The following is a 23604-nucleotide window of genomic DNA, read 5'->3' as shown; positions in this document are numbered from 1 at the left end:
ATTCTGCTGCTTCAGTCATAAATTACATCCTGGATACAGATTAGTGAGTCTGCTCCAGAAACAGAAATGCAAGCCCAAGCTAAGGTACTGACTCCTTTCTTTCTCCACACTTTGGCCTTTCTTTTACTTTGGTAAAGGTTAATCCTGGCTATAGAAATTACTTTCTCTAAATTTCTGCATTGAAATTCTTCTTTGAACGGTGGACTGTGATACCTTCACCCCTGCCCTGTGGAGGTTGTTAGTGATGTTGTTTCGGGTTTTTCCTCACAGTTCTCACAATGTTTCTGTCATCAGCTGCTGTTGTTTGATTTGGCTGACCTGTTTCATGACTGAATGTTAGTGGTTAGAAGTGATTTCTTCGTTTTTCAGGACATTCCAAATGATTGTATTGGCTACACCTGATGCTTGTGCAAAGACTGATGGATTTTTCTCTCTTTCCTCAGCTTTAAAATGACTCAGCTCTCTGGTCTTTATGTTTATGTCTTCACAGAGGAAACAAAGCACTCAGATCAAGAGTAGACACTCAGAGCTATTAACTGCTTAAGCAATCACTTTAACAGGACACACACAGGCAGCAAGAAACCTGTCAGTCACATGTTTAAAAAATTTGTAGTTCTTTAGGTGTAAATATCAGGAATGAAAACTGAAATTCGGATCTATCGTCCATGTTCATCTTGTGATCTTAAACCAAACATTTATCCATGCACCTCTAATAATTCAGATGGTCTGTTCATTTACAGTTCATTATTCTCTAGTTGAATTCTACACAGTATCAGTAAGTTGAACTGGATACAGTTACATTAATGTATGATGTATGTAGGCATTGATTAATGTTCAGGCAAAACAAATACGTCTGTCTAAACATTTTGATTGTTTAGTCTATAAACAGCTGAGAATTGTTAAAACCTTTCCACTGTTTGACAGAATATTTGGGTTATATCACCATATTGTTTCTTAGAAACAAATCTTAGAATGTTTTTGCAAACATTATCTTCACAATCTTCATTCTAGTGACATTTCTACTCTTTGTGAACTTACAATATTGTGAAATCCACTTCAGAATCATGTAAATCGTGATTTTTTTTTTACTACTGTTAAGCAAGGCTTCAAGCCAGAAGGATCTGAAGTGAGTATCTCATAAAAACTCCCCCTGGAGTCAAAACAGCTGTGAACATCTTGAAGATTTGAGATGATTCAATCTAAATAGGATTCAATACAAAACTATTCAACTATTCAAGGAATTCTTTCAGAGATACAAGCATTTTCAATGGGAATTCCTTCTGAAACCAAAATCGGAATATAGTTATATTGATAGTTATTTTTAATATATTTAAAATAGTTATTTTGGCCAGAAGAAAATATAAGACAAAACGAGTTGGAGTTAGCAGATTATGATCGTGTCACTGTTGCTTGTTTTCTGTAGTGTTGTTTCTGAACGCCATTAAATATTTGTCAAGAAATAAACAAAAAAAAATAATGTAAAGTAAAATCCAATTAACGAATACATTATGAAATGCAGGATTTATCCTGGGTTATGTGTTTTCTTCTATGAATATCCTTTATGCACGCTATTAGCTTAGCATAAAATACTTTGCATTCTTGTTCTAGCAACCACATATTGAACCTTCATGTGGTTGTCTCAATTACTTCTAATACTTTGGTGGTTAGACATGAGGCACTTCCAGTCAGACACAAATAACTGTTACATATTAGTCATGACTCAAATCTTCACCCCCTTTTCCCAAATCACTATAAATAATATCCTTTGTTTAAATTGTTCTTGAATAGCAATGAGAATCTGATGATGGTGTTTAAAGCACCAGATTGACAATAAGACACTTTTTGACTCCAGTCAGAATATAAATCAGAGTGTTTTGTCAATACAATTTGGCCCTGTGCTGCTGATGATGGAGGTGAGGATGGAGACAGACAGCAAGACAGCTTGGGCCTCCCACTGATGAACTCCCAGTGAGAGGTGAACAAACAAGCCTTTTGAAAGCCTTTGAAATGGACCTCCATGTTGTTCTGCAGTGCATGTTATTGCGTTGTGTTTGGTTACACAAATGCTGTCTGGAATGATAACATTTAATGTTTGCATGGGTTTCAGTTGTAAGCATGATGAAATGAACCAGTGGAAGAAAAAAAAAAAAATACAAGTGCAAATGAACAGAGGAGTCAGTAAAGGATTGCCGCTATTTACTAAACTAATAAATAAACTGTGTACTAGTTTAGGGGGAAAAAAACTAAGTAATTATAGTTATGAGTCTTGACCTGTAAACACAGGAAACTGAACTTTTGTTTCTATTAAACATTCTCTTAAACCCTGTTTATGAAATCCAGTGTAATACAAGTGAAGTAGATGAATCTTGCACCCTCTAGTGGTGGACAAATGTGAATCAGAACAATTTAAAAATCTTTCGCAAACATTTGTGGGTGAAATGCTTTGTCTGTCCATACTAATTACATAAACACCAGTTCTGTCTGAGACATATCCCACAAGAAGATGTAACCAACACAATAATATCTGGCTAAGATGGTTGAGACCTAGACAGGTGGCTTAAATGTCTTATACCAGTGTGATTAGTACATTGTTAACACATGATGTATAACAGCAAGGTCTGAATTATGTTAAACCACCACAGAAATTTGCGAATGATTACAGTTTTATTAATGAACAAATAAAACACAATTATTTACTGTTTATAGTTACATTTAACAGTGTGGGGTATCCAAGAGACAACTTAGCCCCTGTTGTTGCTTAGTATAGCAGCTATAAACTCTCACCAGCCTCTCTGTACTCTCTCTTTGGAAAATAATAAGACTAAAAAAATTAAAGCTCATTGTGATTATGTTGCTTAGAAACCAGAAAGCACAAAGTCCTCTGTCCTGAAAACTGTTTCAGGAAGTTCACTGACACCTGAAACTCCTTTGAGAAATGTTACATAAATGTCTCCTGGCAGAACATTTCACATCAATGATTAGACATTTTTCTTATTTAAACTTTTCTAGGAGTACACCAGTAGCCCTTTTTTGGATGCAAAATGAAAACGTATTATTTTCAAATAGTTAAAAAACCAAAAAATTGGTTATTTTATAGCTGCAGTTCTGTAGATTAGTCATGACTGTTGGGTTTCTGTATGTAGAGTATCAAGATTTATTTAGTGTTTAGTTGCTGGTGAGAAGAGCATTGTAAAAGAGGAGGGTTGTGAGCCCCCTGCTGGACAATCTATAAAGAATATTTCTATCAATTCTATTTCTATTCTATATAAAAGACAGCACAAATAAAGCTTATTTTAAAAGTATACTCTGTAAACACCTGCCACAATAAAAAATAATATCATTTAAACCTAGTCAACTATTAAAAACAATACTCATGACAAACTGAAAATCTTACAGTGTCTCATTTCATAAATTCAATGCAGAACAAAGGCAGCTCTAAAAACAGACAAAAAAATGCCATCCTCTGGTAAAATTTTAGTATTATCATTATTATGTTTATTATTAGGTTTAGATTCTGTGTGGCTTCTGCAATCTGAGTTTCTGTGAAAGAGCTGTTACTACTGAAACAATAAAATTGGAACAATAATAAAAAATATTTGAAATTATTTTATTATTATTCATTTTATTAATATTTTATTATTATTTTAATAATAAAAAATAATAATAATTGAAAATATTCCTAATAATATGTCAGAGTGACATATGGCTCATGACTCAAAGTAATCTATAATCTAATAATCTAAAAGATGCTTTAAATACTGACAGTGTGTCCATGTAGTAGAAGAATGTAAGAAAGCTAAAAAGAAGAAAAGACAAGAATGATGTAGTATTTAAACCATAGAGGTGCTGATGAAGAGGTTGATGGGTAACACCAGTGCAGTTTCGAAGACACCCAGACACCCAGAGCATGACCTCTTAGTGGATACTCCACATTCCAGAGGAAATTAAATGTCATGCATTTCCTGTGTGACTGTGTATATGGTATGGTTTGCATTCCCACTGTGTTGTGCTGTGTGTGTGTTTGATTGGTAGTTACTGTAGGAAACAAAAGACATAGAAATTTACATAGAATTCTAGATAGAAGCTTCATTTTTTATTTGAATATATGCCTGATTTGTAAGAATGAATGAATTAAATGCATTTCTTCTGATGGTGGATGGTGCAATCAAGACTAGTTTCCAGTACAGTTCAATTAGATAGTGACTTATGGTTCGAATGACGAAATTAATCCTTTTGTTGCTGTCAAAGTCAACCATTTTAACAACCAAGGTGGCATACTGTAACTGGTATATATTAATGATGGCTAAGGAATGGATCAGTATTTTATTGTTGGCTTATTATTATTTAATATGTGTTGCTGATAAATGTACACATGTAAAGTACTTTCTTTTACTGGTCTTTTTTTAAACACTGTGACTGAAAAAGTAAACAAGCCTTTGCCAAGCACACAGAGAAATCATAAAAAATTACCCGAGCATGGAGAACACAGCGAACACTCAATAAATTACTAGCTCTGTCTTTTTGGCTGAGTTTGTGCCTTGGGGCTCAGCAGCTCACCTCAAGAGAAAAATATAGGTGCAAAAAATGGTTCATTCTCATTAGACAGTCTCATGGCAGTCAAAATGAGTCAGGCTAGAGATAGAACTCTAGAGCTGGATATGGTAGGTAGACAAGTACCGGACTGCTTGGTTTGGAACCAGATTGCGAACCAGTTATTGTGATTGTTGTGTTCTTGCCCACCTAAACAGACCACACCAAAAATTAAAACACATCAGAGTCTGAACAGGCTAACTGGTGAAAGTTGTCTGCAATCTTTTCTGAACCAAGAAGAATCAGTACTCAAAGGTGTTATGGGTTTGTCAGGGAAAATGGCTGATTTACAAAGGTTATTCTGTATCTGTGGTGAAATATTTGAAAGTGTAATGCCTCCTGGGCCTGTTAATGATTAAAATTCCATTAAAATTCCAAGGTAACAATTCTAAATAAAGTGCCCCCTGTGTTTTTTAGCATCAATTTGTTTCTCTGTTGGATGAGAATTTTATTGTGTTATGTTCTTTTAAAGTGGGTTTAATAACCCACAACACAGTGTTTTAATACATGTCTCTTTGGTTCGATCAATGTGTATATTTTTTTTATGTGTTTCTCAGTGGTCCAAAGGATGGATGATGTGACTGAGGGGATGGAGAACTACGAAGGCAAAATCATTGCTGTAGAGACAGACTTGAAAAAGCTTGGTGCGTTCTATTTAGAGACACACCACAACATTGCTTCTAAAGTGCTTTTATTCAGTGTCATTAATTTGTATTTGTTTAATGTAATTTAATATTTCCATTTAGATGATCAAACGGGAGAGAAGTCAGAGAATGCCACAAGTGAAATCCTATCATTCAAGGCAGAAATTCAGACACTGCAGAGCCAGATTAATGAAATTGCCAATAGTGCATCTAGCAACAAGGCAGCTTTGGATGAGCTACGGGTTGTAGGTGATGATATGCAAAGTGGCCATGTATCACTGAGAGAAATTCTAGAGAGCAATACCAACACCATCCTCACTGTCAACCGTACACTATCCACATACAACAACCTGATTGGTAGACTGAAGTCAGAGACAGAACGGCTCCAATCAGATCTTCAGGTACAGACAGGGGAGCAGAGTCGTTCCACCCACAGCCTTAATGTTCTCAACTTCACACAGAACCAGCAAAGAAGTCTCATCAGCTCCCTCCAGAGTTCAGTGGAGGATACCAGCCAGGCAGTTCACAAGCTCAAGAATGATTACCAGAGTCTACAGCAGGTGGCCAGGCAGACCAAGGCAGATGCTGATTGGCTCAGAGAAAAAGTGCAGAACCTCCAGTTGCTGACTGCTAACAACTCAGCACTGGTCCGTTCCAACAGCGATGCACTTGAGGAAATAGCATCACAGCTCAGTTCACTGTCAGAGCAGTTTCAGAATGCCTCAGCTGTTACGGAAAATCATGACCAAAATCTGCGTGAGCTCATGGATCAACAGCGTGATCACGACAATGCCACTACCAACAGGTTTGATGCTATGGAGGCACGTTTGGACCGTAACGAGGAGGACATGGACCGTATCACAGGGAACATGAGCTTTGCTACACAGCTGCTTGGATCCATCAGCACTGACCTGAATGGTCTTCGTACCTGTGCTGAGACAGTGACAAGGCACTCAGACATGCTGCTGGCCCTCAACAGCAGCATTGTGGAAGCCAGGGCAGATGGCACTGAGCTCAAAACCCAGCAAGAAGAGCTTGCTGCTAGGCTTGACAAAGAAGTGGGCAGCCTCTCCATAGTCATGGAAGAAATGAAACTGGTGGACAGCAAGCACTCCCAGCTCATAACCAACTTCACTATCCTTCAAGGTGGTGGTTATATATGTTAAAGGTTTAAATACTGAAGGCTTGAGGGATTGTAAAGGAATGAACTAATGGAATTTTCTTTATATTCTGTTTCAGGTCCTCCTGGTCCTAGAGGCCCTCGGGGGGATAGAGGACCCCAGGGGCCTGCAGGAAAACAAGGTGAGAAAGGTGATAGCGGAGAAAAGGGTGCTCCAGGTGTGCCAGGGCCGAAAGGAGACAAAGGGCCACCCGGAATTCCAGGGGTCCCTGGTTTCAAAGGTCCACCTGGACCAAGGGGAAACCCTGGGTCAAAAGGCTCAAGAGGATCAGGGGGTCGTGCTGGGCCACCAGGGGAGAGGGGTGATCCTGGTTTACCTGGTCTTGCTGGCAGAGATGGTCAACAAGGTCCTCAGGGACCTCAGGGTCCTCCAGGGCCACAAGGTCCAGCAGGACCACCAGGACCACAAGGATCACCTGGCCCTGCTGGCCCTATTGGTCTACAGGGACCACCTGGCCCAAATGGACCTCCACCTCAAGGGGCTAAACCTTTGCGACCAATAGGACCACAAGGCTCAATGTCCCATCAAGTTTATGAACCTCCTCCCACCAGCACACCAGGTAAAACTTTCTGGGTTCCTACTGAAGGGAAGTTGAGTTTTTATCATTGAATAATTATAACAAAGTGACTGACCATTTATTTTACCCAGAGAGTACAATTTCATTAAAAAAATGACATTATTAAATGTTTAATAATGAGGCTGTTTTATATACATCTGTGTGTTTTGACTATATTAAAATGTCATTATGCAAGTGAATATATATCTCACTGCACTGTCACCTTAAAACCTCAACAGAGATATGCTATAGCTGATAAGTGGACAGATGGTGCTTCTTAAGTCATGCTCCTTCATAAGACAAGCATTTTTGCAATATCAGCAACATAAATACAGAGAACAGCAAAACTGAGGCAACTGTAGTTCTATGGAAATATAGTGTTATTGTAAAAATTTATTCTGGTTTTTAAGCCATCTTTTTTTAATTGACATATTATACATTGGCGTACTTACTTTACTTTTATTTATTTTATTTACTATAAATATGAAATAGAGTTAAGAAATAATTAATGCTCTTCATTTAAACTTACTCTTTAGGATGTCCAACTCATTGGATAAGCTACAAAGACAAGTGCTACTACATTTCAGCTCCATCTGAGCGACTGAATTTCGACGAAACAAAAGAAGAATGCAAAAATAAGACATCTACTATGCTTACCATCCACAATGAGGAGGAACAGGTATTTACACTTTAATGTTATACTTTAAAAGTATGCAGCTGTAAACTCAGCAAAACTTAAAAATGGGTCAATTTTTCAGGTTATTGCACCGAATGAAACTCCTTTAAATTCTGAAAGTCACAACACAAACATATTCATTTATAAATGTGTATATGTTTGAAATCGGTGTGTTTTGGTTATAGGCTTGGATTCGAAGGCAAATTGCAGGAAAGGGTTACTTTTGGCTGGGACTTACAGACACTGTAGAGGAAAACACTTGGAGATGGGTTGATGGGTCCCTTCTCTCCTATACGTGAGTAAATCTTTTACTTCATAATAAACAGAAGATAAAAAATTAACTTAAATATTTGTGTATTAGCCTTTTTTTGTGAGCCTTTTACATAGGCTATATAATAAATTTATCATATAGGAACTGGAAACCAGGCCAACCAGATAACTGGAACCATGGACATGAAGAAGGAGAAGATTGTGCAGGACTCATCCACGATGCCAAGTGGAATGACTTCTTCTGTACAGACCGCATTGGATACATTTGTCAACGTCCAAATGAAAGTAAGGAGTAATTTTACATATATTTATGTACACCAGACATAAAATGTCTACACCCCTGATAAAATTGCAGGTTTTTGTGATCTAAAAAAAAATGGAACCCAAGATAAATGAAGTCAGATCTTTTTCCACCTTTAAAAACCAACAGAAATGTTTTAGAAAAAGTAGGGGAAAAAACTTACAATAATCTGGTAGTATAAGTCTGCATATCCCTTAATGAATACTTTATTAAAGCACCTTTTGCTTGTAATACAGCACTCGCTGATTTTGGATAAGAGTCTATCAACATCTGGACTTTGACTGGGCCACTTCTTTTCTTCATCTTCATCTGTCTAAAAATAGATTGGTATTTTGGAGTTATACATGATTATTTCTATCTTGACTAAAGCCCCACTTCTAGCTTAAGAGAAGCAGCCCCATTGCATCCAAATCTGCAATAAGACTTACACTAAGAAATTTGCATTGTGGTCTCATCAAGCCATAACACATGTTGCCACATCCATTGTATGGTCATGTTTTATTTAAAGCATGTAAGAAAGTTTTAAGTGAGTTTATTAAGTTTATCTTGGTTTCCTTCCAGAGCAAGTTCCAGTTTTATAGCATCCATTGCTGAGAAAAGAGAAGAACAGACATGACAGTCGTGGAGAATACTCAGGTGGTCACTGTTACAAAACATCCTTCCAAAGCAAGCAGCAACATGGCTTTGCCAAAAGACAATTTTATATGATACCAGAAGGACAAGAAAGAAGACAACAAATAATAAGTCATTTGCCATGGCCACAAACTGTGGTACACTTATCATGTTTATGTAAAAGTGGAAATGCTGTAATGTATTATAAGCACACAATTGTAAATAACTTTTATTAAATCTACCTATGTAATAAACAAAACTCTTTTCAGTTATCCAGTGCAATATAGCAAGCTTTATCTACTTTAATTGCAGTCAATTATCATCAGAATCTACACAGGTAAAAGGAAAAAAGTTGTTTATTCTGTTCTGAATATACTGTTGTTCACATGAAGGCCACTAGGTTATATTTTTTGCTCGTAATGTTTTTTATTGTCTAGATTATCAGCGGTATGATTTATGATAAACAAATCTCTCACAACTATAAACGGTAGCTAGTTATAAATAGAACGGTACATTTGCAATATACATGTAATCATTCTATTTTTTTTTTTTAATCTTAAATCAACTACAAGCTGTATTTTTCAAATAATTGTTTATAAATGGATTGTTTTGGCTGAAAATGAATATAGTCTTTAATGTAATGAATGAATGAATTCAAAACTACTACAGAGAAATGTATGCAAAATTTCATTGTTTCCAATATAGATGATGGATGTTGAATTTATTAAAGTATTTTGTAATACAATCATGAGCAATTATATTGTTCTTAGTGCACATTTTCACATACCAAATTGACACTAATTGTGCCTTCATCCTACACTGTGAAATGTATTCGATAGGATATTGATCCTTTTCCTCAGTCTGATTAATTGGCATTCTGTGATAATATGTGTGTGTATGCACATTGAATGTATATCATGAAACATTTTTTAATCCTATCACTCCATGTACCCTTATTGTCTGCAACACAAAAAAATGTCAGGGGAAGCACTGAAGGAAGTGTTTCCCTATGTAATACAATAAATCAGATCTAAACAAATACCGCATGTGTTCGAACCTGAAAGGGATTTATACAGTGGTGGGTTAATGGCAAACCATTTACTTTTCTTAAATGACTTATTTAGATGAATCAGTTTCCATGCGTGAACAAACTGAAAAGTGAAAATGAAATAAGGGTTTTGGGGTTTCATATATGCATTAACAAATGATGTCAAGATTCTTGATTCACATCTCTTATTTATATATATTTTTTTTTTTTTTTTACAGTGCTAGCTCATTGAATCGAATTCATGACTCTCGGGTAGTTCATTCTAAATTTAGTTTGCGTAACTATCATCATAATGTTATGTTAGTTTTGTTTTCGTTTTGCAACACTGTCTTTTGGAGATCTATCCCATGTTGTGAATCAAGTGAATCAAAGCTTGCTTACTCTAATTCACTTAAATCTGCAATGATTTAAAAAGTGAAATGCAATGCTGATCCATCAGCTTTATTGCCAGGGTAATCAAGTGGACTTCACTAGGGACAAATCGTCATGAAACAAATACTATAATGGGCCTACACCCAAATTATACCCCACTTTATACATGAAAGGCTACAGAAGGATAGGTAGGAGTGGAGTCAGCACCAATCAGATGAGACAGAGAAAGTTTGGCTAGAGAAAAAGGAGGGACAAAGGATTCAGGAATCACAGAGGTTTTTTTCTTGCTGAACAGGTAAGGAATTTATTTGTTCCCTAATTTGGTATAAAGCAAGACACTACACTACACTATTACACTACAACACTATTACAGTTAGCATGACCGTGGACTGTCCTGCTTTATCCAAAACATTCTTACCCGTCTCTCATAAAAATGTACACTATATGGCTAAAAGTATGTTGACATCTGACCATCACACCCATATTTGCTTGCTAAATATCCCTTTTCAGTTTTAGTCCCCCTTTGCTGTTCTAATAACTCTTTACTCTTCTAGGAAGTCTTTTCACTAGATTTTGTAATGTGGCTGTGAGGATTTGTGCTCAACCACAAGAGCATTATTGAGCTCAGGCACTGATGTTGTGTAAGGATGTCGGCTTTCCAGTTCATCCCAAAGGTGTTCAGTGGGGTTAAGGTCAGGGCTCTGTACAGGCCACTAGAGTCCTTCCATTCCAGCCTGGGCAAACCATGTCTTAATAGAGCTAGGGTTAGAGCTTGTTTTGTGCATATGAATTTCCAGTGAGGGAAATTGTAATGTTACAGCATACAAAGACATTGTATACAACTGTTTGCTTCAAACTTTGTGGAAACAGTTTTGGGAAGATCACCATATAGGTGTAATGATCAGATGTCCACATAGTTTTAACCATATAAAGTATACTGCTAATGCTTTTTCTGGTTTTTATTTTTTGTCAATAGATTTTTGGAAATGCATGTATTTTTAAGGATCCAGTAAAAGGATCTGGATCTGCTGGGTGTTTACTGGATGTCACCATGTTTTCTTTTCCAAACAGACTGACATGGTGATGGAGTGAGGGGGCTTTGGAGACTTGTAGAAAAAGTCACATGTAAACATAGACAAGTATTCTGTGCTGGACCACAGTTTTCCACAAGAGTTTTTTTTTTTTTTCCAGCCAAATAATACACTAGTGTTGATTTCATTGCATAAACAATTCATTATCTTACACATTTCCAGACCATATATGTTGCTTATTGCACCCGATGGTTTAGGTGATTGTTGGCTGAACACTTTTGTGTTTGATCACTGTTAAAGATATAAAGATTCATCAGCTGTGCATTGGAGAAACCAGAAGGAGGTTGGCTGATTTTGTTTGTCGAGCAGCTTTGTGCCATAAAAATAAAGGATCACTTTAAACAGCAATGGATATAACATTAATGACATCTCTGTTTGCATTGCAAGTTGTTGCAATGGGTGAAATGAAGTGAATAAGGAAGAAGGATCTCATCTACACTCTTGAAACACCGGAGCCTCATAGAATGAATGTTTTGACTACTGCTATTACAGCATCAACCATTTTAAGTATCTACTGCATAAGCACAATGGTTACACAGCTGATACAGAACATTTGGCTAAAACATCCTAAATTTTCTAGAACCTGTTTGCACAATTACATTCACTATCATGACTGATGGATGTATGCTGCAGTTTAAGGATTATTCCATAATGTTGCAAACACAATAGTGATATAAATTACAGATTTAATATTTGTGCTTTTTTGTTCAAACTTAATGCTGGCATTTCCCGTACCCCGATTTGTCCTTGGTACACAATATTATTATATGTAATGTAGCAATGTTTGACAAATTCATCATCATCATCATCATCATCATTATTATTATTATTATTATTATTATTATTATTATTATTATTATTATTATTATTATTATTATTAAATCTCAGGCAGGCAGGTCTGAGTTTATTTTGGTAGCACGTGGGACGGTACAAAAGGTCAGTCATGTGATTAAATCATATGATTACAGAATTTTCCCTTGTTTACTTTTATTTTAAGATGATTTATAAGGCATACACATACTAAATATGTTAACTTAACCAAATACATACATGACGTATATTGTAAACAAAGTAATTACCCATAAATATGTGATTACATTTGTGTATTAATATGTTTACCACCCGTATTCTTTAAATCTCGCCCACTGAATAATGATTGGCTAAAAGCCGTGTCTGTCAGTACCGACACCGCCGGTGATTGGCCAAGAAAACCAAAGTAGGTTGGTTTTGTAGAAATACGGGTGGAAAACAAGTCAGCTTTGCTACGCTTTCCCAGCGAGTGGGTTTTTACCCATAATGCACTATCCATAGGCTGCTAAGGAGTGACTGTCTGAACTGTTAGAGCTGCTATAGTTATTATTATGTCTGTTCATTTATTAAATAGCTAAGTAGTGACCGAGAGGAGAAAAGAAAAGGGCGGCGATCAGACCTGTCTTGCTGTTGTTCCTGTTTATATTCCGGCGATGCCTCTTTTCACGTCCAATCCTTTCGATCAAGATGTTGGTAAGTTGCAGAAATGTCGTGGAGCTTGTTAGCGAGCTAGCACACACACACACACAGGCCAGCTAAGTGATGCTGTATTGTTGTTGGTTTAGTACTTGTCTACATTTCCCTGATGATTTGTGTCTCCATATTTTGCTGCCAGTGTATGTGAAAAGAAGAACAGCAAAAACAATGATATTTTGGTTTTATAGCAGTAGGGTTGAATGGTTAAAATTGACCTGCCGATTAGCTAGAGTTAGCTAGTTGATGTTAGCACCTAGCTTGTCACGTCATTTTCACTGTATTTAAGTACACTCACACTATCTGCCCGGGTGTATGGTGTCAGAACACAGGTTCGGTCCCGGATGAAAGGTGGAGTGAAAGTTGTCATGGCCAGGGCAGTCATTTTAGTCTGTGGGCTTTATTCAGGAGCTACAGTGACACTGCAAATGCTCAACTGGACTCAAGTGAAGCTAGGGAGCGGCTAGCTAACGGAGCTAGCCGGCTTTATTCTAACCAGAGGGGTTTTTTTTTTTCTGGAAGCACCGCTATCAGGTCAAAGGCGGTGCTACCAAATCTGAGGTCACTGACTCATTTGCATATTCATGAGATCCTCATGCTCATTTGCATATCAAAATATGTTACGTCAAGGTAGGACGTGAGTCAGTAATAACACCACAGGGCGTGCTTTTATATTAAAAATAGTCAAAGACTTGATACAGCCAATCATCAGTTAATTATATTCCTATACACGGTGTTTAATTTCTCTTGTATCACAGCAATTTTTCATTGATTAGATTAAAAAAAGAGTTATCTGGTTTATCAACACCATAAACGTCACCATTTCATTTTTTTTCCTTATTAAATAATAACATTTTCTTAATCTGTTTAACATTAGGCTTAGATTTTGGCAGACATCCTCTGTGAATGACGTTTGTCATTTAGCTGACGCCCTTATCCAGAGCAACTGAGGGTTGAGGGCCTTGCTCAGGGGCCCAGCAGAGGCAGCTTGGTGGACTTCTGGGATTCGAACTCATAATCTTCCGAGTAGTGGAGTAGTCCAACACCTTAACTATTAAGCTACCGCATCCTCTTATGAGCTGTTACTATAAAAATGCTAACATTAAACCCAGCACATTCAAATAAACCTTGCAGCCTGCTGTCATATCATATCTATGATGATATAGAGTAGTAATTGATCAGGTTAATCTGACCAATCAGATTTGAGTAAAGTATCATGGTATAACAGATTATAACTTTCTTATAGAAGGAAGGTCTTGCACTGGATTAATCGAAAGATTTGTGTCAGAGATCATGATATGGCAAGATGCAAGTAGTTTTCTGCTTTCTGGGGGGGGTTTTTATGGGAGTTTCTCCATGTGAGTACATGTTTTATGTGCAGAACTCTGGAATTTCCTGCCACTCATTTCTATTCCTGGAAAATTCAGCAAATATTTGGGGAAAATGTAAATATGAATCTGTCAAAATAAGACCGTGTGTAATAAGCTCAACAATCCACTGTCTATAGATAGTTCTAGATGTTTGGAGTCAGACATGCTTTTCAGAAATGCTTTTAAGATTTTCCTGCCCAAAGACACCTGATTCAGCCTGTTCATCCTTAGGTTTTGTGGTGGGTTCAAGCAGGAAAATCTCTCCTGCACTTTACTGCTGGAATCATACATCTAATGTTCTACACTAATGCATATGACGTAAATCTTTATTTCCCACAGTGCAGTACTGTAAACCCTGACTGATTTTTTTCTTTTTCCCAGGAAAAGGCATTATACTGTTATATGATTATGATGATAATACAATGAAGCAATTATGATGGTTATGAAGCTCAATATTTACGGAGGAGGTCTATATAGTATATGTGGAAATATTAAAAGTTCCTTGGAATGATAAGCCAAATTACCTACTAAATGCTACTGTTGATTATTTAGAAAAAAATACTACCGTTAATACAGTTTATAATACAGTATAGACTGAACTGTATGATGTAAATGTATGAAAGCCTTCACAAAACATGAATTACAATTTCCAGATCTATTTGATCTATTAAAAAATCTGACAAACAAGAAGTTTCGGGTATATTTTGATTTTAAGTCTATAATAGTTAGTATCAGTGATTACTTTATGAACAGTCATGAGCAATGAAAGTCTCTGAAAGTCTGATGGGGTCTCACAGTAAATTATTATTATTATTTTTAAATATGTTTTTTTTATTTTTTTATTTTTATTGCCCATTAGAGAAAGCAACCAGTGAGATGAACACGGCTGAGGACTGGGGCCTCATACTGGACATATGTGATAAGATAGGACAGTCACGCACCGGGTGAGTCGCGTCAGCCTCTTGTCTAGTTCTATTCATCCTCTGACTGATTGAGTGTGTCTGTACAGTATATCAGAGCAAATAGTTTCTTGCATTTTCTAGACCTAAAGAATGCCTTCGCTCCATTATGAGGCGAGTCAACCACAAAGATCCCCATGTAGCCATGCAGGCTCTGACAGTACGTTTATTCATTCTTATGTCTCTCTTTTGATTCCTGTGTAGTGGTTTTGGTCTTACTGACTAATTCTTTTGTTTTTTGTCATATCCTGAAGACATTTGGATTTGAGATTGAAAGGTAAATATGAGAAAATAGATCAGAATTTCAGTTTAATGTCTTGATATTTACGGTTAGATGTGTTAAACAACATGGAACAAGGTACCTTTTGTTTAAACTCAACAATTTGTTGCCCAGGTATGTCCTGTTAGATTGATTGTTTAAACAAATAATAGCTCTGGATGTCTACTCTTGGTTTGTTGACTGGGTTTCACCGGTGAACACTGCATTTGTTGTTAAAAAGGTTATACCAGCATGAAGATCAGAGAGTTGTCTGTTCGAGAAAAGCATTTTGAAGCTGAGAAAAGAGGGGAAAATTGCTCAGAAGGGAAATTATTCAAAATTGTCCATTGATTGTGAAATTTGCCATTTCACAAACACTGGACATGTACAATACAATACAACGATAGCCAATACAATAATTTGGAATGTATTGAAAAAGAAAATAAAACATTGCCAGTTGACAATTTCCAGTCTTATTGGGAACAGCTTCATCATACAGCAAGACAATGACCCAAAACCTGTTCACACAGCAAAAGACTTCAGGGGAAACAGTGGAAGTTGATCCTTTAGAGAATGAAAGGAGTCACCGACTTGATGCAGTTATTACAAGGTTAAATATCAGCCAGTGAAAGCTGGAATTCTGATCTGTCATATTCATGTCATATTCATCTTTTGATCTCAAACCCAAATGTCTTCTGTAAAGCAAAAACAAACATGTTGGCCTCACTGCTCTAATACTTTTGGAGGGGACTGTATGCCCCGTCCTGTTGTATAGAACATGTTCGCTTATTTTTAAGTCACATGACTGAGTCTGCACTTTTCCTCCTGAACATCCCTTTTTTCTCCTGCACAGTTATTAGGGGCTTGTGTGTCAAACTGTGGAAAAATCTTCCATTTGGAGGTGTGTTCGCGAGAGTTTGCCAGTGAGGTTAGCAACGTCTTAAACAAGGTATGTTGACTGGGTTATGAGAGTGTGATACTTTCTTTCATTTAGACAACATGGAGACTGAGAATTTGTTGTTTTAATCAGGGCCACCCAAAAGTATGTGAGAAGCTCAAGGCCCTTATGGTGGAATGGGCTGAGGACTTCCGAAACGACCCCCAGCTCAGTCTCATATCGGCTATGATCAAGAACCTGAGAGAGCAGGGTGTCACCTTCCCTGCTGTCGGCTCCCAGGTAGGTACACTAATGATGTCTACATTTTCCTCGCCTGCAGCTGCTGGACAATCTCAGTAAACAATGCCTAGTTGTTAATAAGCCAAGGAGAAGTACAATGACGTTTAGAATGACCTGATTAATAGTTTTTCTCCAAGCGTGTTAGGCTCCCCTGTGAAAAAGCATGAACAGCAGCTTAAAAAGATGTGGTTAGCCATTACCCTTCGCTGTTGGTAGCTGCTGTATGATAGATGACACTTGGCTGATGATCCCTTCATCTATCCATCTGTTCATTCCTCCCTCCCACCCTAACTCCCTCACTCCTAAAACATGAAATTATAGGACAGGTATATAAACTGTAATTTAAAGTTTAGAAATGTTTAAGTTGTTACAATGACTGGTGTGCTGTTGTGTTTTGCAGGCAGCAGAGCAAGCTAAAGCCAGCCCTGCTTTAGTGGCCAAAGACCCAGCAACATCTACCACCAAGAAAGAGGAAGAGGACCTGGCCAAAGGTGCTCTTCTCAAACAGTACTTCCATAGACACCTCATATTTTATTGTATTCTTTAGGGGCAAAAAAACAGTCAGATATCTGCATAAAATGTAGATTTTTAATAAAGCAATAAATAAAAACTGGACAAACAATAATACAGAATAGTTAATACAGAAATAGTTTTTCCTGTAGAGGTTCTCAGATAATTAAGAATTTGTGAAAAACCTACAGAAAACCTATTTCATACATTTTATTCATCATCTCAGTATTGTTCCATTGAGTTGTATTGACAGACAGATTTTTAAGAATCTGTGTTAGTCCTAACTTTGAACAGCTCTTTTATGGCAAAAAAAGAACCTTGATCATTTTTGTTCCATCTCAGTATATAGCATGTTCACATGGGTTTGCTATGAGTCATTTGGAAAGAACAACAAATATGGGATAAAGGGATTGTTTCAGTGCAGTGTCTTACCACACTGTATGCTTGTAATGGTGCAAAACGTGTAGAGCCTTGACTTTGATTTTTGTCTCCTACGTCCAGCTATTGAGTTGTCCTTGAAAGAGCAGCGGCTGCAGAACCAGACGTCGTTTTCTGGGCTTTACCCGAGCGCTAGCAGCCTCCTCACCTCCCACAAAGCAGAGGGAAGGAAAGTTCGGGCAATTTACGATTTCGAGGCAGCGGAGGACAACGAGCTGACCTTCAAATCTGGAGAGATCATCACCATCTTAGATGACAGGTGGCCCTTTACCTTTGAACTGTGCTGGATTTGAAACTTTATCTGTTGTTTTGGTCAGATTTGTGCATACTTGATAAGTACTGCATAATGGTAGTAGGGAGTACACATATGGTTTGATAATTAATGATTTATTTATTTATTACAGTGACCCCAACTGGTGGAAAGGTGAGACTTATCAGGGTGTGGGCCTTTTTCCATCCAACTTTGTCACAGCAGACCTGACAGCAGAGCCAGAGATGAGTGAGTAGAGGGATTTTTGTAGCTGGCTTTTGTCTACTGTCACTTACTAACCAGCATTTGTGTGTACAGATATTCTCCCACTATACCCATCTATCTTTTTAGCATTCCTTTTTGATTTTCTTAAAAGGAATTATATGCTCCCAGTGCTGATTTCACTGACATGTCTTTGTAATTCTGTTTACTCAGTGAAAACGGAGAAAAAGACAGTTCAGTTCAGCGAGGACGTCCAGGTAGAGACCATTGAACCAGAGCCTGAGCCTGTCTACATAGACGAGGTGAGGGTTCCTCCTATAGGGAACGTCTTTTACACAATAAAATGCACAGCGTTAATTTGGGCTGCACAAATCGATGATGTATGCTCTTATTAGGAGTTTTACTTCCTGTGTATTATGTCTTGTAAATAGATAGGGCTTGAACAGTAGCTGTATAAACTCAATAAAAGGTACCTGCTGTCATTAATAGTAGCTCTAATGGACCTTTCCAGTGGAAGTAATTTTACGATGGTGTAATGCACACAGGAGAAAATGGACCAGTTGCTCCAGATGATCCAGAGCGCAGACCCAACAGATAATGAGTCAGACGCCTGTGAGCTGCTACAGCTGGAGGGTAGGGCATGGCACTGGCCCTCATATTGGCTATGCATTCTATAATATATATATATATATATATATATATATATATATATATATATATATATATATATATATATATATATATATATAATATAAAATATATATATAAAAGGACCTTCTCTTTAATATTTTTATTGATGTATGTGTTTAATACTTTTTTCTTTTTAGGTGCCTGCAACCAAATGGGTCCACTCATTGATCAAAAACTGGAAGAAATTGACAGGTATTTATAGATTTAAAAAAAAAAAAAAAATCAATTTCTCTTTCTCTCTCTCTCTCTTTTTTTATTTTTATCCCCTCACAATTGTCATGTTCTTCCCGGTGCCTTCCAGGAAGCACTCAGAGCTGTCTGAGCTTAATGTGAAGGTGATGGAGGCACTCTCATTGTATGCCAAGCTGATGAATGAGGACCCAGTGTACGCCATGTATGCCAAACTGCAGAGCCAGCAGTACTACATGCAGCAGCCTGGCACCTCACAGCCGGTATGCAGCTCCATCAAGTTAACTTTACTTTGACAAGGTTGAAAATAAAACCGTTACTTGATCATCATTGTTTGGGTATACTCATCACAGACACTGAAATATTTTCTTCCTGATTTTTGGGCCTTACCTAGAAAAGGACTCCCATCACAGTACAATAGGTCATGCCCCATGTTTAAGTAACTCTGTGTGTCTACAGGTGTACCCAGGGCAGACAGCTGCAGGACAGTATGCAGTGGCTGCTACAGGGGTGCAGGGTTACAGTGTCCCTGTAGAGCAGATTCCTGCCATGAACCAGGTGCCTGCTCCTTTACCAGGCCAACCGGCACCCAGGTAACAATTGATCATCTCCCAAAAATACAGAAATACTGTTCATTAATATATAGATATTATTGTCAAGGCTTGAAATTAACATCCACTAACTTCTCAAGTACAGATTTTGGCATCGTACTGCAAATAAAAAAACGTGTCCATGCTTATTCTAGTTTTTTTCCACTCGGCTTGACTGCTTCATAGCTAAATAAATAAATAGTGATTTCTATACAAAGCCTTTTGACTAATGAGCTACTGGTTTGTCAAGAAAGTCCTAGAAATAATAAGGTAGAAAACATTCTGTGTAGCGAGTATGGAGTAAACCACAGTATAGCATGCAGTTTAGTGTGATAATTGCAATCCTGATGTTGATTATTTTCATATATAACATGTCCCAAAGTGTTTTGTCTCCATATGTTATAACAGCAATTTTTTGTGTTAATGTTTAACATTTTTTTTTTATTTTAAAATTGATCCATTTATAGTTTTGTGGAACAATTTCAAGTGAACTTAATAAGACAGAAGAAATGCACTCATTGAGTAGAGTGTACGCTTTCCCTATCAGCGCATTGTTACTTTAGAAAGTATTAAATTAGAGAACATTTTAGATTCAGCTCATTGACATAAACCTATGATTTGATTCACATTCAGTACAACTGTTGGAGCACTGAGAATTGAGAACTCAGCTCTGTGGTATAAATAAAATTCATGAATTTAAAGTCAAGGAATTTAACCTATGCCGTTGCATTTGAGGTACTATTTTCGATGCAAAATTCTACCACAAGGGGAAATAAACCTACTACAGTGTTAATTTCAAGCCCTGGATATTATACAATTCTTTGAAATTCCTTTAATTTAAAAAAAAAAAAAAAAAAAATGTGTGTGTACTTCTTTACCAGTGATGTGCACATGTACATAAGCCAGGCGCCCGTGTACAGCACTTCTGCAGGCAGCATGGCTCCTCCTGATGTGCAGCAGGCATACCAGAACACCGCCAGTGGACAGGCAGGCCTGACCCAAACTCCCAGCTACAGCTGTGCCAATCCCACAGACCCTCAACAGAGCCCTTACCCGGAAAAAGCCCTCTTATAGGACCCACATACACATCTCTCATCTCCATATACATACATACCCTTATCATGAACAAAGAGGTGCAAGCTAACACTAAAACCACATGGATACAGGGCATGGGTGCAGACTGATCCACGCTCTTAGTTCTGTCATTTTTTTCTGACGAACATACACATGTCCATTTACATCTACTCTCTCTCATTAATGCACCCAGATATCCACAGAAAAAACTCAGTCTGACCAAGTAAAAAGACACCGAATATTGATTTACTACTGACTAGTTACGTTATGCAGTTGAGCAAAGGCAGACAGAGAAGTCTCTCCCTCTCTCTCTTTCTCTCCTTTCCGACCTCCCTCCCTTGTGTCAAAAGTCTCCATACATAGGGGAAATTAACAGTGTCATGCGTGATGTGCTTGCCTGGTTTCCTGTTCAAGTCCATCTTCCTGATCCAGCCATGATGAATGACTTCCGTACATTCTTCTTTTGTCAAAGGTCAAAGGCATTCTTAAAAGCTGTCTTGGGGAAAAAAAAAATTGAAGTATGAAAATTTTTTTGGAAGGAAAAATGATTTCCCCTGTGGATACTTTTGATACACCCTGTATATCTCTCTCTATATCTATCTTGCAATCCTCAACTCTATTTCACTGCCATTCTCCCTTTTTCACTCTCCCACTTTCTCTCCCTATGTGTCATTATTTCTCTGTATAGCTCTTTACCATGATTGCTATTTGTCTCTCATCTCTTATCCTGCAATATACAGTATCTGTATCATATATCCATCTTTCTTTTTTATTTCTCAACCTCGCTATCTGTCTGACTTGCTATCCCAATCCTACCATTTCAGTGTCTCTGTCATTCATATTCTCTCCATAGCTCTGTCCTTCTCTGTCTGTCTCTATTTCACTATCTATATCTCAAGTTCTATCTCTCACACTGTTAAGTTATTTGACTAGTTGGTGCCACCTAATGCCTACTAGAGACTAAACACTTGTTTTTGGGAAAGCTGAAACACAAACAGAGCATGCACATGTACATAATTTTCTCTTCTGTTACGGAACTTCTACAAGTCACAGGTGTTTGTTGCTACAGGGTTTAATAGGAGAAGTTTTCATTTTCCTATGTGTGCACACGTACGTACGTGTGTGTGTGTGTGTAGAGATCAGTCTGCATACACGCGCACACAGCCTTCACGTGTCATTAGTTTTCAAAAAGCATTGCGTTCATTCCACCTCTCCTGTGGGACTGTGTAGCACAGCACCAGCATGGTCCTTAACAGAGTGGTGCGGTCCATACAGCTATCCCCGCAGTTCTCAGCAGGATGGCGCAGCCCATCTTTCCTAGGATCTTGAAGCATTTCTTTAACACAGTGTTAAAATCGATTCTTAATTGTAGTATGTCTTTATTTATTTTGACTGTCATTTTAAAATGCACTGTACTTTGATATAAGAGAAGAAGGATGATATTCTGCTTAAAAAAATGTAGATGTGTATATATGAGAACCTGTGTTACAGCAGCTGCTCCTTCTGTTGAAAGAGCACAGTGAAAGGCATGTAGTAATATTACTCAATGATGTTATGCACTTTTATGATTTTGACTCAGTCTCAAGTTTCAGCTCGCCTCAAGTTGTAAAACATTTTAACCACGGAAGGACTAAAGCGGCTAACTGAAAAATCCAAACATTTAGGCACTGAGAATTTTAAGATTTCAACACACTAAAAATTGCCTTGTACACTTTATATGTCTGATTCCCCGCCCCCAACGAGAACCGGTTGTGTATGATGTATGTGGGGATGAGTGTAGTCCGCCTTCTGGTCACTACATGATTTTGGTAAATGGCAGAGGCTGAAAGTGAGTTGATTAGGATGTGTAATTGGGATCAGAGGTTATATCCTCTATACCCTCACATCATCTGTGTAGGTGGAATATCTAAATATTAAAGAGTTGCTAAAAGATCTTGACCTGGGGACAATGAGCCAGTTCCAACGTGGTCTGCCGCCTTTTACACACAGTTGTGATCCTGATATAAACTTTATTCACAGGGAGAATGACCGTTTTCTTGTTTTAAAGGTTCTTGGTGTAACAGTTCTGTTCAATGTACCTAGTTGTTTATGATACTATTTTAATCATCTGAATGATTAGTATTCACAATAAAATTAGCCCAAATGTACATTGTGGTGTGGTGTTTTTGGGGTTTATTACAGTGACGAATAAGAAGAAGGAAAACATTAAATTAACATGGTACCGATTGGGCAATTATATGCATATCTGCTATATATGGTAAATAAAATTCCAGTTTATATATTATTAATAATTATGTCCATTTAGATGTTAATAGTAGCATTTATACTTATTGTCCACTTTAGTAGGAATATCTCTACACCTGCACTTTTACACAGTTATCTAATCAGCTAATCATGTGGCAGCAGTGCAATGCAAAAAATCATACATATTCAGCCTAAAAGCTTCAGCTAATGTTCACAGCAGACATCCATAAGAGAAGAAAATGTGGGAAATCTCTGCCACTTTAACTGTGGCATCTTTGTTGGTGCCAGATGGGCTGCCGATCTCCTGGGATTTTCACACGGCAGTCTCAGTATTTCATAAGTGAGCAGAACCAGCAGAACATTACCCAGCACACTATAGGTCTTCTTCCCATAGTGTATCTCTTCCCCAGGTAACAATGCACACACATCCAGCTGTCCATATGATGTAAAAGCAAATCTTCTTCATCTTCCTCCTTCCATTGCTCCATGGCTATTTCTGATACTAACATGCCCATTGTAGGCATTTTTGATTAATGGACAGAGGTCAGCCAGGGCTCTCTCTTCTGTCTGCAGCTATGCAGCCTCACACACACAGCAATTTGTAACGCACTGTATGTTCTGACACCTTTCTATCATAGCCAGCATTAACCTTTTCAGCAGTTCTGTGCTACTGCAGCATTTCTGTGGGACCAGACCAGATAGGTTAACCTTCACTACCCATGCTCAGAATTGATCCTTGGGTGCCTATAACCCTGTCACCTGTTGTCCTTCCTTGGACCACTTTTGGT

At 37.6% G+C, this 23604-nt stretch overlaps 1 protein-coding gene across 1 annotated transcript in view; it reads left to right on the top strand.

The window, feature by feature from the left end:
- Positions 1-22719, top strand: part of LOC131355917 (collectin-12-like) — a 45116-nt gene extending 22397 nt beyond the window's left edge. The window contains exons 4-23 of the mRNA XM_058394529.1: positions 5148-5234; positions 5337-6380; positions 6474-6974; positions 7508-7650; positions 7833-7942; positions 8060-8143; positions 12744-12844; positions 15074-15158; positions 15258-15333; positions 16286-16381; positions 16463-16609; positions 17010-17100; positions 17621-17816; positions 17962-18056; positions 18243-18331; positions 18575-18662; positions 18857-18911; positions 19021-19171; positions 19368-19501; positions 20380-22719. Of these exons, the coding sequence (XP_058250512.1) occupies positions 5148-5234; positions 5337-6380; positions 6474-6974; positions 7508-7650; positions 7833-7942; positions 8060-8143; positions 12744-12844; positions 15074-15158; positions 15258-15333; positions 16286-16381; positions 16463-16609; positions 17010-17100; positions 17621-17816; positions 17962-18056; positions 18243-18331; positions 18575-18662; positions 18857-18911; positions 19021-19171; positions 19368-19501; positions 20380-20572 (3566 nt within the window). The 3' untranslated portion in view covers positions 20573-22719. The remainder of the gene's footprint in view (positions 1-5147; positions 5235-5336; positions 6381-6473; positions 6975-7507; positions 7651-7832; positions 7943-8059; positions 8144-12743; positions 12845-15073; positions 15159-15257; positions 15334-16285; positions 16382-16462; positions 16610-17009; positions 17101-17620; positions 17817-17961; positions 18057-18242; positions 18332-18574; positions 18663-18856; positions 18912-19020; positions 19172-19367; positions 19502-20379) is intronic.
- Positions 22720-23604: the final 885 nt, after the last annotated feature.

Source organism: Hemibagrus wyckioides, linkage group LG07 (genome assembly GCF_019097595.1).
Source record: "Hemibagrus wyckioides isolate EC202008001 linkage group LG07, SWU_Hwy_1.0, whole genome shotgun sequence".
Taxonomy (NCBI): domain Eukaryota; kingdom Metazoa; phylum Chordata; class Actinopteri; order Siluriformes; family Bagridae; genus Hemibagrus; species Hemibagrus wyckioides.
The sequence above is the reverse complement of the archived record's forward strand: the minus strand, read 5'-3'. Positions and strand labels throughout refer to the sequence as shown.